We start from the raw sequence: 16,462 nt of genomic DNA on the forward strand, positions 1-16,462 counted from the left end.
GGAGACCAGGGTTCAATCACTGGGTTGGGAAGATCCCCTGGAGAAGGAAATCACTACCCACTCCTAGGTATTCTTGCCTGGAGAATCTGAAGGACAGAAGGAGCCTGGCGGGCTACAGTCCATGGGGTCGCAGAAGTGTTGGACACGACTGAGCAACTGAGCATGCGTGCATATAGGTAGATGATAGATACAAACAGAAGATAGATAAATAGGTAGATGATGGATAGATGACAGAAGAATGGATCCATTTTTACAGGTAAGGAATGGAAGCCGAGACCCCAGGAGGGTAGAGTGTTGATTACTGAGAAAGAAAACATCCACATACTTGAGATGCAATGAACAGCCTTCCACTAAGGATAGGAATTTAGAGACACATCATTAAAGGCTCTGTAACATAACATGCCCCAATCATCAGATACTACAGAGACCCTAGGACTTCCCAGATGGCTCCACCTGCAATGCAGGAGACGTGGGTTTGATCCTGGTTGGGAAGATCCCCTGGAGGAAGGCATGGAAACCCATTCCAGTATTCTTGCCTGGAGGATCCCATGGACAGAGGAGCCTGGTGAGCTACCGTCCATGGGGTCATAGAGTTGGACATGACTAAAGCATCTAAGCACATATGCACACAGAACCTAGGTGTCAACCTAGACTGGGAGCTCATCTTCATCTTATTACTTACAACCTACCTCATCTTGACGGCTTCCCTCATGACTCAGTAATCTGCCTACAATTCAGGAGACTTGGGTTCGATTCCTGAATCGGGAAGATCCCCTGGAGAAGGGAATGACAACCCACTCCAGTATTGTTGCCTGGAGAATCCCAAGGAGAGGAGTCTGGCAGGCTACCGTCCATAGGGTTTCAAAGAGTTAGACACAATTGAGCAACTAACATTTTCACTGTCACCTTATCTAGAGGAGAGGGAGGAGGTGTCAGGCACTCCTGAAGCACATTGATGAGGGCCAACTTGCCTCTGGTTTCCTCAGCAAATGCCTTTCCTGTTTTTATGGGTTTGTTCTTGTCTGTATCTATATGTATCCATAGATATGATCTATCTAAGGCGTTTCCTTTTTTATTGTCCTAACCTTGGTAAGTAAAATTGAAAGAACAGTTAATCTTGGGTTCCCTGAGATAAACATTTTCTAAGAATCAGATACCTGAAATGAAGAGATACTTACCAAATGTGTATTTGCTCCCAGGACAAGGTCTGCCATCGCAACCTCTGTGCGTCTGCAGTGAGGACATATAAGCCTGAGATAAAGGCTTAGACCCCCCATGATGTCATCTGCTCCTGGCAAAGTGATCACCTGTAAGTGCACCAACAGTTATTTGTGTAGGGTGTGGAGACAAACTCTGAAAAATATTTGGGGCTGTGTAGCTACCAAGAGCTATGGAAAGTGCTTCATATGATAGATATCTGTCAGGAGTGGAAGAAATTGATGGTGGGAAGCTGGTTTTTTAAATAATCAAAATCCCACTGGAATGTATGGGGAAAAAAAACCCCTGAGTTCTAATAAGTGAGGGAAGGAAAATGCCTATTGGGGATTTTTTAAATTGATTTAAAGACTTTTTGCAAAACATGACTTCTTCCCATAGCTCAGAGCACTGAGGGCAGGGAAATTGAAGGAAAAAGCAGAGTGAGGAGAATTAGAAGGTATATCCACAGTTGTGCAAATGAATGTTAAGTGTGTATTTTCCTTTTGTTCTATATTTCAAGACATTTATTATCCCAGGAGTTTCAGACATGTTTCTAGGAATATGGAATATGTCAGTGCACAACATTTAAATACATATTTCCCTGCTGGAACTTAGTATTTGATAGAAAAATACATAAGCAGTTCTTCTGTTTAAGTTGCATAGTGTCATAGAAGGTGATGGTTCCTAAGGAAGTAAGGGCAGCAAATGGGTGATAAAAAAATAAGGAGTTTATGATGAGTCTGGCCATTAAATTGAGTGTCCATATTTGGACTACTAGTGAAGATGAAAACTAAGGACCTACTATATATAGATGGTTTATTTCCTCCTTTCCAATTGCTTCATATTTATTATTTTGCCTTATAATGAAATTGGAACTCCAGGATAATGCTGAATTGAGAACAATGAGCAGCTGTTCTTCTTTTATGCTAAAAGGAATACTTTAATAATGGTTCAAAAATACAGTATTTATAATAACTTTTTGTAGATGTTATTTATAAAATGATTAAGAAGGATTGCTTCTATCTGCAGTTTGATCTCTCTCAGTGTACTAGCACTGAACAATTCACAAAGGAAAAAAAAAATTAGTTCCCATTCACAGTATTACCAGATTTAGAAAACGCATATGCAAGACCAATAAAAAGAAATCTAAAAACAATGTTAACAAAAATTAAGATCTAAATAAAAGGAGATGTATGTTTATGGATTGGGATACTCAGTATTTCTTCCTAAATTGAAAATTAAGGAAATGTCCTGGTGGTCCACTGGTTATAACGCTTGTGTTTTCACTTCCATGGCCTGGATTGAGGGACTCTAGATCCTGTAAGCCACACAACATGGCCAAAAATAAAAAATAAAAACAAATCAATGCAATCCCACTCAAACTCCTAGTAGGATTTTTGTACTGTATAAACTAGAAGGTGGATTCTAAACTTCATATGAAAAGCAAAGATCCAAGAACGGCTATGATGACTTTGAAGAAAAAAAAAAAGGAAGTCAAAGGAGTACACAATGTTGATTTCAAGACATATTATGAAAACAAATTAGTCAATACGTGAAAATACTGGCATAAATAAAGTAGATAAATGCAACAGAATAGAAATTCCAAAAATAAACATACATAAATGATTGACCTTCAATGAAGTACTAAAGCAATTCAGGGGGAAAGGTATGATCTTTAAATCACTATTATGGCAGAAACTGGGTGTCCATATTTTAAAAATTAAACCCCACAATTAACTGAAAATGATTCACTTACATCAGTAAAAACCTCAAACCATAAAAGTTACAGGAGGAAGCAAGGGAAAAAGTAAAGAGAATAAATGAACAAATTAGGCTACAATAAAATTAAAAACTTTTTCTCTGGATTAAGTGATTGAAAAGACTAAACCAAATCTGGAAGATTGTATTGCTAAGTATTTCCATTAGAGTACCTTAATCAGTAAGCAATGACAAAACGTCAAAACTCAGTAATTAGAACAAGTTATATGAACAGAAATTTCAAGAATGATATGTGGTTGGAAATTAACACATGGAAGACCACTTGGCATCATATCATTAGAGAAATGCAAATTAAAATCACTTGAGCCCACTATACAACTATGGTGTCACTAAAATTGGAAAGCCTGAACATACCAAGTAAGAATGTAAAGAACAGGAACTTGGCTTGTGGTGCTTCTGATGAGACTATAAAAGGACACCACCACTTTTGGGAAGAGTTGGACTGACCCTACATGAGTTTAACATTCACTTACTCTATGACGAGGAGTTGTGCTACTAGATATTAACTCAAGTGAAGGAAAGCATGAGTCCAGAAGGCATTTCTCCAGTGTGAACATTGGTGGCGCAGTGGTAAAGGGTCCACCTGCCAATGCAAGAGACATGGGTTTGATCCCTTGGGCGGGAAGATCCCCTGGAGTAGGAAATGGCAACCCAACCCAGTAGTCTTGCCTGGAGAGTCCCATGGACAGAGGAGCCTAGCAGGCTATAGTTCAGAAGGTTGCAAAGAGTTGGACATGATAGAGCGACTGAACACGCGCACGCACACACACACACACACACACATATTAGATCATGACCTTGGAGCTGTGTACAAAGAACTACACGCATAAGGCCTTTCTCCACTGTGGGTTCTCTGGTGGACAATTAGACTTGTTTTGTAACTGTAAGGCTTCCCACACTCATTGCACTGAAAAGGCTTCACTCCAGTGTGGATCCTCTGATGGACAATAAGACTTGTTTTGTTACTGTAGGGCTTCCCACATTCACTGCACTGGAAAGGCTTTGCTCTAGTGTGGACGTTTTGGTGGCTAATTAGTGTGTTCTTCAGCTTGAAGGCTTTCCCACATTCATTGCACACATAGGGTCTTTCTCCAGTGTGGATTCTCTGGTGCTCATCGAGTGTGATTTTCCTCTTGAACCCTTTCCCACATTCACTGCACTCATAATGCCTCTGTGAGGTGTGAACATTCTGGTGTTTGTTGAGGGCGAAGCTGCTCACAAACAAATTCCCACATTTCTTACAGGCATAAACTTTTTCTCCACTGTGGATTCTCTGGTGGACAATAAGACTCTTTTTGTTGACATAGGCTTTCCCACACTCACCACACATATAAGGCCTTTCTCCAGTGTGAGTTCTCTGGTGGATAATAAGACTTGTTTTGTAACTAAAGGATTTCCCACATTCGGTGCACTTAAAAGGCTTTTCTCCAGTGTGGATTCTCTGGTGCACAAGGAGTTTATTTCTGTACAGGAAGAGCTTCCCACATTCACTGCACTTATGAGGCTTCTCTCCAGTGTGGACTTTTTGGTGCTGGACAAGTGAATCCTTGCGGGCATATGCTTTCCCACATTCCTGACACTCATAGGGTCTTTCTCCAGTGTGGACTCTTTGGTGCTGAACAAGCTTACATTTGTAGATGAAGACTTTCCCACATTTACTGCAATCGAAAGGCTTTTCTCCTGTGTGAACTCTCCGATGATGAGAGAGACCCCCTCGAAGTCTAAAGAATTTCCCGCAGTCATTGCACTTATATGGTTTTTCTCCAGTGTGAACTCTCAGGTGCTCTGTGAATTTGTACTTCTTACTGAAGGCTTTGCCACATTCGCTGCACTTGTAATGCCCTTGCCCAGGGTGAGAGCCCCCCCTGCTCTGCCTGCTTCTGTGTGGATGCTCTCCAGCGTGGGGGGGCTGGTGCTGGAGAAAGCCCAGGCTACCGAGGAAATCCTCCTCAGCCTCTCCACATGTGAACACAGTGTCAGGTACAAAGATCTTGCAGCTCGTCACGAGCAAGGCCCCGTTCTCATCCCTCCTGAGACGTTTCTCTCCACTGAGCTGTGTTTGGTGCTGCTGCAAGTGAGAAGTGAGCATTTTCCCAGAAGCCCCAGAAGAGGGCAGGGTTTTCTCCATCAGGGCACACATGTCAGTGGAAGTGACAGTCTTCAGGATACATGGGTCCACCTGTGGATTCCTGTCTCGTGTCACTTGTTCTGCAGAAACACATTGTTCAGAACTGGCCTCTTCGGTATCTCCTCCACGCCAACACCCTAAAACCATAAAAAATGCTGATAAAGTGTATGGAGACTTTGGTGGGGAAGTACATATGTAGGAATGAGCCCATGGGTTTGTGTTCAAAACAAGGGAGGAAGGGTCAAGTGGTAGAAGGGGATACGATGCATTTCTCAGTCCCTGGTGGTCACAAAAATAGAAATGTTTCAAACTAAGGAGAACACAGGATATGGAGCTGTGCCAGGAGGAGACCCTGGAACAACTCAGTCCTTGGCCAGTGGCAGTCACCAGGGTTTTCTGGTGGAGACAAGTGTCAGCTCTGTACAGCGTGTGTCCTAACCCAGGAAAATGCAATTATACCTGTTTGCCTGGTGTTCAAATACCATACACGTAAACATGCACCTCTAAAAATACATTAAACATAAACATATACGATATACTAAACACATAATATTGGAGAAGGTTTCAAAGAGAGAGGGAAAGGGGAGATGTGGAGGACACTTAGGTAGAAGACAGAAAGAGGTGAGAAGTCACAGTGAAAGGAAAAGTGGACCAAGTGTCACAACAGGGAGGAAAAGAAACAAAAGAGTATGACCATGATGAATCTGGGCACTAAAACACTAGTGAGCAAAGGACATTTCCCTGTAGGATTAGAAATGACCTGTGATGTGCGTTCCTACAGCCCCTGCTCACCAGAACCAGGATCCAGCAACCCTCTTCCAATGACTAGAGAAGTGTCTACCTCGTCAAGCACCCAGGGCCACCTCCACCCCCAGGTCAGGTTGGGTGACTGTGGAACTTACTAGATCAAAGGCCTGAGGGGAAAATGGGGCCATTATGAGAAAGACACTGGCCCAGGGTCAATCAACCAATGACAGACTTCAGAAAAAAAAAAAAAAATGGTACTAGAAGAACCTTAAGTAGTCTTCCAAAAATAACCTAGTGTTGACCATAAATGCTGACCACATGTCTCTAATTCCTGAGACAGGCAGTGCACACAAAAAGGGTTAAAATCTGTGACACAGATCTCCCACCCAGCAGAACAGTCAACACACAAGCGATGGCAAAGCAAACTGGAAGTCCCAAGCAAACTGGACAGACAGTTAACAAGCCTCTGAGACCAAACACTTCTGTGAAAGGCATCAGGGCATGTGACACAGGACTAGACATGCATGGGTGGGGGCACAAAGCTCAAATGCCAGGAAGCCAGGGAAGGAAGCAGTGTCCGTGACCCAGGCTGGGAAGGCTGGAGTGAGCCACGCAGAGAGAAGGGCCGAGCCCAGCACAGGCGGTGTGTGCGGACGCAGTTCTTACCCAGGGAGGCTACCAGGGACAGGTTCTCCAGCATGACGTCATAGTACAGGAGTCTCTGAGCCTCGCCGAGGAGCCCCCACTCCTCCTGGGAGAAGGACACTGCCACGTCCTCAAAGGTCACATGGCCCTGTCAGGAGGGGGACACATGAGTTCACAGCGGTGTCTGTAACTAAAACACCCTCCCCACAACATAGCACAGCCTTCATGGCACAACACCATGACCTAAGGGCCTGGAATCTGACATTGCCCACCTGCTCAGGAGTATCTTCACCCTGGACCCTGCCCCCACCTGATCTTCAGATGTGTGTCTAGTTGTACACCTGACACCTCCGGTGAGACACCCCTGCCACATCTCAGACTCAGCACGAGGATACATAATTCTGGACAGTCCTCCTGCTCATCACTCCTACTTTTTGTTGGCTGCACCAGCTCTTATTTGTGGCATGTGGGATCCAGTTCCCTGACCAGGGATCGAACCCTGGGTCCCCTACATGGGGAGCGCAGAGTCTTAGCCCCTGGACCACCAAGGAAGTCCCATCACTCCTACTTCTCACTTCCCGTCTCAGACACAGTGTCCCTACTCTCACCTAAAGGCAAACGTTGTGGTGTCATGTCAGATGACTGTCCCTGACCCTGCACAGCAGAAAAGCACCCAGCTCCTCAGGCCCCCACCCCAGGAAAGGCTGTGCTCTGTCTTTATCCACCCACGTCCTGGGTCCTGCAGTGTCCTGGACACACCCCACTTGGTCTCACCTCCAGGCACACGGACAGGCTGGCTCCAGTCCCAGGAACATCTCACCACCTCATCTTCTCCACTGGACACATGAGACCACCTCAGTACCACTTCACAGGTCCTGCACCTGAGGTGACCCCAGGGCTAGAACTAAAGCCCAACAAGCCCAGGATAACTGTGTCTCTTGTATCTGTGTGTCAATACTAGGGGTGGGATGACATCGGGAGAGGTACTGGGGCTTCCTCCACTTACCTGTCCAGGGACCATAAAGGCTGCTGCTACCATGGGAACCTGTGAAAAGAGGGAGGATCTGAGATCAAGGTTATCTTGGTGAGGATGGAAAGGTGGAGCTGTGTCCTTTCCTGAAGATGAGTCACCTCAGGCTGACCTCTGACCTCAGAGCTATAACCTGACAACTCTGATAGCCTTTGATAAAGACTCAACCTCCTTGAGTCTCAGTGTCTTCAGGTGTAAAAGTTAAGTGAAGTGAAGTCGCTCTGTTGTGTCCGACTCCATGGACTACCAGGCTTCTCCATCCATGGGATTTTCCAGGCGAGAGTACTAGAGTGGGTTGTCATTTCCTTTTCCAGGGGATCTTCCCAACCCAGGGATCAAACCTGGGTCTTCTGCATTGCAGGCAGAGGCTTTTTACCCTCTGAGCCACCAGGGAAGCCCAGGTGTAAAAGGGTAACACTTAAGATGTCTACCTCCTAATGTTGTGTAAACATCAAATGCATTATTAACCTCTCCCACGCTAAGATTCACTATTACATAACACAGGATTAAGATTTCTATAAATGTTTTTTTTTTTTAAATCGATTTCCTTACATGTCTTTCAAGGCTTTCTGAGACAAAGTATCTCTTTTCCACTACCAATTATTTGATTTCATGACAGAATTCACTCCTATTATTATACTCCCTGAAATTCGTGACCATAGGTTTAAGAGCTCAGTCCCATAAATTGACCTCTTCTGAGAAGCCAGTTCCAATCCCTGGTCCCCAAGCTACCAGTACTTCTGTCCCACTGGCTACAAATTCAGGGATTTCCCTGAACCTGTCAGTATTGATAATTTGATAAAAATAACCCATGAAAATTAGGAAAACACTTTTCTTACTGCTGGCTTACTGTAATGGATACAACTTAGAACAGCCCAATGGAAGGGATGTCTATGTCTAGGTAGTGGAAGTGGAGGGCAGCAGGGGTTTTCAGGCCCTTTCAGTACAGCCACCCTCCCAAGACTTCCATTGTTTCAAGGTGTTCAGTGATCTTGAGGCTCCTTGAATTTTATTCCTCAGCAATTTTTATACATGGTCTCCAGTTCCCCTCTGATTCTTGGGAACTTCCACATGGGGCTGAGAATTTAACCTTCTATTCTCCTTACTTCCTGGCGACCAGTCCAATCCTAAGTCACCTCAATTATAAATAAACTCCTGTGTGAAACAGGGGCAAGTTGTAACAAAGAACAGTCCTAAAGCTAGGAAATTCCAAGGAGCCCAAGATAAAACCTAGCACAGATATTCATCCTCATTTAAAACAATTAGTACTTGTTTATACAAGATTAACTTGTTTAGTTCAGTTCAGTTCAGTCGCTCAGTCATGTCCAACACTTTGCAACCCCATGAACCGCAGCACGCCAGGCCTCCCTGTCCATCACCAAGTCCCGGAGTTTACTCAAACTCATGTCCATCAAGTCGGTGACGCCATCCAGCCATTTCATCCTCTGTAATCCCCTTTTCCTGCTGCCCCCAATCCCTCCCAGCATCAGGGTCTTTTCCAATGAGTCAACTCTTCGCATGAGGTAGCCAAAGTACTGGAGTTTCAGCTTCAGCATCAGTCTTTCCAATGAACACCCAGGACTGATCTCCTTTAGGATGGACTGGTTGGATCTCCTTGCAGTCCAAGGGACTCTCAAGAGTCTTCTCCAACACCACAGTTCAAAAGCATCCATTTTGGGGGGCTCAGCTTTCTTTATAGTCCAACTCTCACATCCATACATGACCACTGGAAAAACCATACCCTTGACTAGATGGGCCTTTGTTGTTCAGTCTATACATTTTTAACCTTGTAGTTTCCTAGAAGAGCTGAGGCACCTGTGCCCTTTCACTGAACTTAAGACTGACTGACTGGTCAGCATCGCCCAATTTTTGTGGCTCCAAAAGGAACAGACAGTCAGCTGGCAGAGTATTCATCAGTCAATGTACACAACCTCACCCCTCCTTCTCCACCTCCTTCCCAGCCAAAGCTTGTGCCCTTGCTTTCTTATAAAGCCCTGGAGCCTCAGGACCCTCCCATTTTTAGGCAGCATCTCAAAGTCCCACCCACTCTGCCCTCCAGCCCCACCTCTTCTTTCATCTCAGGTCCCCTTTCACAGAAAAGTGAAAAAATTTTCCCACCTAAATTTGAGATCCAGAGTTAGGTGTCCCCACAAGGACATCCTTGAGCCAGTGACCTCCTCCCTCAATTCCAGACTATAGATTCTAGCAGCCCCTACATTACCTCAATTTTGAATCTCAGAAACAACATGTCTCAAATCCAACTTTTCTTCTCTCCCTAAAACTGACTTCTCATATCAGTGTGGTCTCAGGTCGTAAAGAAAACCTTTATTGTCCTTTACTCTGTCTTTAGCTCAGAGCCACATTTACTTCACCAGGAAATCATGCCAATTACCTGTAAGACTTATTAGGAATATTATCTGTTACGTTCCTTTGGGAAAAAAAAAATTATTAAACAGAAACCTCAATTAGAGTTGGCACACCAGAAGAGGGAGCCCTCACTGACCTGAGACAAGAATGGTATTCCAAAGGAAGAAGAGTCTCCTTTTTCCTGGAAAGGACTCAGACAATGAAAAGCCATGGGCTTTTTGGTGACTAGAGCCGTTTTAACTTCCCTTTGTAATCTCTATAAACGTGTTAACTCCCCCATAGTGACACACCCCAATTGCAATTTCCCGAAAGATCCTGAAAAAAAATTTTTTTGAAGCCCATTTTTGTGTGCGAAATACAGGGCAGGCTACTTGTTTCAGGTCAGCAACTGCCATACCCATCACTCTCGTCCAGAAAACACCTTACTCTTCGGATTCTAACTCAGAAGCCTCCCCAGGTCTCCCCGCCTCCACCCTCATCTCCTCCTCCCCAGTCTGTACTCCTCGGAGCTGGCTTTGAAATACTTTAAAACTCAAGCGAATTCCTAATTTATTCGCAACCCTCCATGCCTCCCAGAATGCTCTCGGCCCAGTTGACCCAGACGATTGACTCCTCTTCATATGCCCTGTCCCTGCAGAGAGGACTCCAACCCCAAGTTTCCCTAACGCTCTGGCTCGTGTGCGCCTCCAAGGATCGGCACGTGCCGGGCCCACGGCCTTTAACACTCCACACTTCAGCACACAGCGTGTCAGAAAGGGGACCGCCACACACGCACGCCTAAACTTCTGCAGACGGGCCTAAGCCGCGGCGCCGTGAGCAGGAGACCCTCATGGGGGCTTGAGGATCTGGGGACGGAACTGTCACCTGGGGCGGGCCCTGCAGCGCGTCGGTTGCCATAGGACCCTGTGGGCGCAGTGGTGCCAGCAGAAGCGCGAGATAATGGCGGAGACCTGGGCCGAAAATCCTGGAAGTGTCCCGAAGTCCGCTCACTCCTGTGCACTGTGGACGGCGCCCCTTGGGTTCTTCCCAGTTTCTCTAAGGCCGGCTGCACCGAGTTATTTAGAGTCTCAGGTTCTGCAGTCTGCAGCAAAAGCCGTCAAACGACCGCCATCAAAAAGGCGCCGGAAATCCCACCCCCTCCTATTTCATAATCCAGGAAGAGCCAGAGTTTGGGGGCTTCATTGGTGCGGAGAACAAGGCAGACCGGCGCATGGTCTTCTGGGTAGTGTAGTTCCCTCGGTTCCGGTTTGCGTTACAAAGCCCCGGGGTCTCGCCTTAACGTGTTCTGACGGATGTAGAGATTAAAAAGTAGACCCAAGAAAGCCTTTAGGTATAATCTTTACAAAATTCTGCTTTAACTACCATTTCTCAGCTAAAAGTTAATACAGGTTTAGCAAACAGGCGTTTCCCTCGTGAAAAGACTGAGCGTAGCCACAGTCCTCAGCTATTATTACTTTTTATGCAAATCTTGGAGAAATTTTCAAGTAAGTAAAATCTAGTCAGTATGATTTGGAGGAAAAAACTTTAAAGGTAATTATATGCAACAAAATATCTCGGTGTTTTTAATTATTGGCTAACAAAAAGCATACAGTCAGATAATAAAGTCTGTCGTTGGTCCTGTGGACCTAAATAAACCCCAGAGGCAATAATCTTTCCCGGCACATTTACATAGGATCAAAGAGTTCCAATTGCGAACACATATAGAAATAGCCACACTAACGGTGTCCTGCTAGGGAATAAACGTCAGGAGCTTTTAAAGGCAAAGAGAGGTTTGTATCACAAAGAATTTTAATTGCAGTTGGACTCAGAAGCTAGAGTCTGAACAGGGTAGAACAGGGTTGAGTGCCAAAGCCATCACTAGAGGAAGATGTAAGCCCTTTATTGTGGCAAGTTTTAGGCATTCTTTCCGAGTCCTTGGAATATTTGACATTTCAGTTTAGGGCAGTCACTCAGTTGTGTCCCACTCTGCGACCCCATGAACCACAGCACGCCAGGCCTCCCTGTCCATCACCAACTCCCGGAGTTCACCCAAACCCATGTCCATCGAGTAGATGATGCCATCCAACCATCTCATCCTCTGTCGTCCCCTTCTCCTCCTGCCCTCCATCTTTCCCATCATCAGGGTCTTTTCACATAGTCAGCTCTTCCCATCAGGTGGCCAAAGTATTGGAGTTTCAGCCTCAACATCAGTCCTTCCAATGAACACCCAGGACTGATCTCCTTTAGGATGGACTGCTTGGATCTCCTTGCAGTCCAAGGGTCTCTCAAGAGTCTTCTCCAACACCACAGTTCAAAAGCATCCATTTTGGGGGGCTCAGCTTTCTTTATAGTCCAACTCTCACATCCGTACATGACCACTGGAAAAACCGTAGCCTTGAATAGATGGACCTTTGTTGACAAAGTAATGTCTCTGGTTTTTAATATGCTGTCTAGGTTGGTAATAACTTTCCTTCCAAGGAATAAGCATCTTTTAATTTCATGGCTGCAGTCACCATCTGCAGTGATTTTGGAGCCCAGAAAAATAAAGTCAACCACTGTTTCCACTGTTTCCCCATCTATTTGCCATGAAGTGATGGGACTGGATGCCATGATCTTAGTTTTCTGAATGTTGAGCTGTAAGCCAACTTTTTCACTCTCCTTTTTCACTTTCATCAAGAGGCTCTTTAGTTCTTCTTCACTTTCTGCCATAGGGTGGTGTCATCTGCATATCTGAGGTTATTGATATTTCTCACGGCAATCTTGATTCCAGCTTGTGCTTCCTCCAGCCCAGCATTTCTCATGATGTTCTCTGCATATAAGTTAAATAAGCAGGGTGACAGCATACAGTTTTGATATACTCCTTTTCCTATTTGGATCCAGTCTGTTGTTCCACATCCAGTTCTAACTCTTGCTTTCAATCTCATATAAAACCTCAAGATCAACTGGCTGCCTCTGGCTCTCAAGCCATTGAGGACCTTAAAGAACATGACTGGGTTGTGATGGAAGACTCTGAACTCCTAGTCTTATTTGGTAAGAACCTCTATGCCATGTGGACAACCCAAAGCTCTCTCCTTGACTGCACCTTTTTCCTCATTCCTTGCTGATGTCAACTACAAATTGGCACTTGCCAAGAGCATTTGCCAGAGACAGAACAACAACGACAAATGCATTTACCATCTGCCTTCCCTGGTTATTCAGATGCTAAAGAATCTGCCTGCAATGCAGGAGACCCAGGTTTAATCCCTGGGAGGGGAAGATTCCCTGGAGAAAAAATTGCAACCCACTCCAGTGTTCCTGCCTGGAGAATTCCATAGACAGAGGAGCCTGATGGGCTACAGTCTCAGTTCACTTCAATTCAGTTCAGTGCAGTCACTCAGTCACATTCAACTCTTTGTGACTCTATGGACTGCAGCACGCCAGGCTTCCCTGGCCAGCTTCAACTCCCGGAGCTTTTTCAAACTCATGTCCATCTAGTCGGTGATGCTATCCAACTGTAACAGGAGGGAAAGGGGCAGGTAGGGCACAATTTTTTAAAGAATGACATAGCCCAAAGACACAACATAAATCGATTAGAATCAAATGAGACCAAGATTGCAGACAAGACTAGACCTTGATCCTGAATCAGCAAGTGAAATGACACACCGGGAGATGCCATGACAGTTCCAAGGCACTGTCAAAAGACCAAGGAGTGAGTGGTGGCCCAAATCCGGAAGTCTCCACCCCTTCCCCAAAAGAGTTGGAATAATCCTCCTACCCATTAACACATGACATTATCAAGCCTATAAAAACTAACCACGCCACATTTCAGGGCCACACTCGCCCTCTGCAATGGCCCACACTCTGTCTGGGGAATGTGCTTCTCTCTGAATCTGAATAAATCCAGTTCTTACCTATCACTTTGTCATCACTGAATTCTTTCTGTGATGAGACATCAAGAACCTGAGCTTCATTAGGTCCTGAAACCAGGTACTGTGGGTTTTGGCTGGGTTTGAGTCCCAGCCACATGGGTTTGAATCTCAAGCAAGGTTTTGGCTGCATTTGAGTTGATGTTGAAGCTGAAACTCTAATACTTTGGCCACATGATGCAAAGAGCTGACTCATTTGAAAAGACCCTGATGCTGGGAAAGATTGAGGGCAGGAGAAGGGGACGACAGAGGATGAGATGGTTGGATGGCATCATCTACTCGATGGACATGGGTTTGGGTGGACTCTGGGAGTTGGTGATGGACAGGGAGGCCTGGCGTGCTGTGGTTCATGGGGTCACAAAGAGTCAGACACGACTGAGCGACTGAACTGAACTGAACTGAACTGAGTCCCAGCCACGTGGGTTCAAGTCCCAAACTGGGTTTTGGCTGGGTTCAAGTCCCAGCACATGGATTCAAGTCCCAATCTGAGGCAACAGATTCACAACCATCTCATCCTCTGTTGTCCCCTTCTCCTGCCTTCAGTCTTTCCCAGTACCAGGGTCTTTTCCAGTGAGTCAGTTCTTCACATCAGTGGCCAAAGTACTGGTGTTTCAGCTTCAGCATCAGTCCTTCCAATGAACACTCGGACTGATTTCCTTTAGGATGGACTGATTGGATCTCCTTGCTGTCCAAGGGACTCTCAAGAGTCTTCTCCAACACCACAGTTCAAAAGCTTCAACTCTCCAGTGCTTAGCCTTCTTTATGGTCCAACTACTCACATCCATACATGACTACTGGAAAAACCATAGCTTTGGCTTGGAGCTTTGTCGGCAAAATAATGTCTCTGCTTTATAATATGCTGTCTAGTTTGAGCATAGCTTTTCTTCCAAGGAGCAAGTGTCTTTTAATTTCATAGCTGCAGTCAGTATCTGCAGTGATTTTGGAGATCAAGAAAATTAAGTCTCTCACTGTTTCCATTGTCTCCCTATCTATTTGCCGTGAAGTGATGTGACTGGATGCCATGACCTTAGTTTTTTGAATGCTGGGTTTTTAGCCAGCTTTTTCACCCTCCTCTTAATGAAAGCACAGGTGGAGCACAGGTTCTAGGCACTTCCTTCAGTAACTGCAGCTCGAGGCTCTGGAGCACAGGCTCAGTAGTTGTGGTGCACGGGCTTAGTTGCCTTGCGCATGTGGAATTTTCTCAGGCTAGGGATCGAACCCATGTCCCCTGCACTGACAAGTGGATTCTTAAATACTGGATCACCAGGCAAGTGGGGATAAGTTGCCCCTTTTTCACACATGCTCAGACTGTGATCATGGCAGCCAACGTCCTAGTAGGAAATAGCATTTAGTAAGTTGCTCTTCTTTTCTGATGTCTCGTTGTCTTTTTTTTTTTTTTAAATTAATTGTATCTGTCCCAATCCATTTGAAACTACTATAGGGAAACACCATTGATTGGAGGCTTATAAGCACCCAGTGTGTATTGGTTTAGGTGGTCTCACACCCACTTGGTGGCACTTTCTGCAGGGCTCATGCATAGTGCCCTTTTGCCCCAGACACCTAAGAAGTGATACCTGGGTGTTTGATTTTTTTGGTATCTTACTGTTTATAACTTGTCCTAACTTCACATGTACACAGTTATTTTTAGTCCCCTATAGTTTCTTTGTGGGCTTCCCTGATGGCTCAGTGGGTAAAGAATCTGCCTGCAATTCAGGAGACAACAGGAGACTCAGGTTGGAACCCAGGGTGGGAAAGATCTTCTGGAGAAAGAAATGGCAATCCACTCCAGTATTCTATCTGGAGAATTCCATGGAAAGAGGACCCTGATGGGCTACAGTCCATGGGGTCACAAAAGAGTCAGACATGGCTGAAGCAACTGAGCTCTCACACACATGATATCCTGGGAGCCTGATCAACTTAGTAGGAGGAAAGCCCAGAGACAAAGAGGGCCTCTAGACAACCACCATTATTGTTGTACCCAGAGGGGCTACAGGCAAATGTCATGAGGGGACTTCATTGGTGCACTGGAATGTCACTAGGTCACAATGGAGGACAAGAAGGGAAGCTAGTGCCAGGAGCCACAATCTCATCACTCTAGTGTACCCTGAATGGTGGTGTACCCTGAGTGGTGTACCCTAAGCTCAGTCATCACCTGAGCGGGGTGCTCGCAGACTGTGGGGATGGTGAGGCAGCAGAACACAAAGTTTAAAAAATTTACAATACAGTACATCCACTTACTTAGAAACACGCAATGCCTCGTCTCCTTGGTTGGAGTCTCTGTAGGCCCTTTGCCCGCTTCAGTCTCCAGGCGTCTGGGCCATTGGCTCCCAGAAGGAGTGGATTCCCCTTCCCGGCGGGGAAGGCAATGGCACCCCACTCCAGTACTCTTGTCGGGAAAATCCCATGGACAGAGGAGCCTGGTTGGCTGCAGTCCATGAGGTCGCTAAGAGTCGGACACGACTGAGCGACTTCACTTTCACTTTTCACTTTCATGAATTGGAGAAGGAAATTCTCCAGGGTTCTTGCCTGGAGAATCCCAGGGACGGGGGAGCCTGGTGGGCTGCTGTCTATGGGGTCGCACAAAGTCAGTCACGACTGAAGCGACTTAGCAGCAGCCCCTTCCCGTACGGACGCAGGACTACATTACCCAGAAGGCCATGCTCTGTGGGTGCTGGGAGGGACGGG

General features: G+C 45.7%; 1 protein-coding gene across 8 annotated transcripts; it reads right to left on the minus strand.

Annotated features, from left to right (window-relative positions):
- Positions 1 to 874: 874 nt before the first annotated feature.
- LOC122420031 (zinc finger protein OZF-like) lies at positions 875 to 16,168 on the minus strand. Of its 8 annotated transcripts, none has more exons than XM_043434740.1 (5): positions 10,844 to 11,019; positions 7,503 to 7,541; positions 7,271 to 7,332; positions 6,518 to 6,644; positions 876 to 5,241 (listed from the first exon to the last, which is right to left on the minus strand). In XM_043434740.1, exons 4-5 carry the CDS (start codon positions 6,549 to 6,551, stop codon positions 3,767 to 3,769), a joined length of 1,509 nt encoding a protein of 502 aa, XP_043290675.1. In that variant the 5' UTR covers positions 6,552 to 6,644; positions 7,271 to 7,332; positions 7,503 to 7,541; positions 10,844 to 11,019; the 3' UTR covers positions 876 to 3,766. The 8 variants fall into 8 exon arrangements, with proteins under 8 accessions (XP_043290669.1, XP_043290668.1, XP_043290667.1 ...); XM_043434737.1 differs by having other exon boundaries at positions 10,758 to 11,019; XM_043434734.1 differs by lacking the exons at positions 7,271 to 7,332; positions 10,844 to 11,019 and adding an exon at positions 16,016 to 16,168 and having other exon boundaries at positions 875 to 5,241.
- Between the last annotated feature and the right edge of the window lie 294 nt (positions 16,169 to 16,462).

Source organism: Cervus canadensis, chromosome 18, assembly GCF_019320065.1.
Source record: "Cervus canadensis isolate Bull #8, Minnesota chromosome 18, ASM1932006v1, whole genome shotgun sequence".
In the NCBI taxonomy this organism is placed as follows: domain Eukaryota; kingdom Metazoa; phylum Chordata; class Mammalia; order Artiodactyla; family Cervidae; genus Cervus; species Cervus canadensis.

Excerpts from the sequence above, each read along its gene's own strand:
- LOC122420031 (XM_043434732.1), bottom strand. The coding sequence starts at position 10,790 with ATGGCAACCGACGCGCTGCAGGGCCCGCCCCAG. Across the intron at positions 7,542-10,757 it reads CGCTGCAGGGCCCGCCCCAG|GTTCCCATGGTAGCAGCAGC; the intron begins GTGACAGTTCCG and ends CTCTTTTCACAG. Across the intron at positions 6,645-7,502 it reads CCTTTATGGTCCCTGGACAG|GGCCATGTGACCTTTGAGGA; the intron begins GTAAGTGGAGGA and ends CCCTCCTGACAG.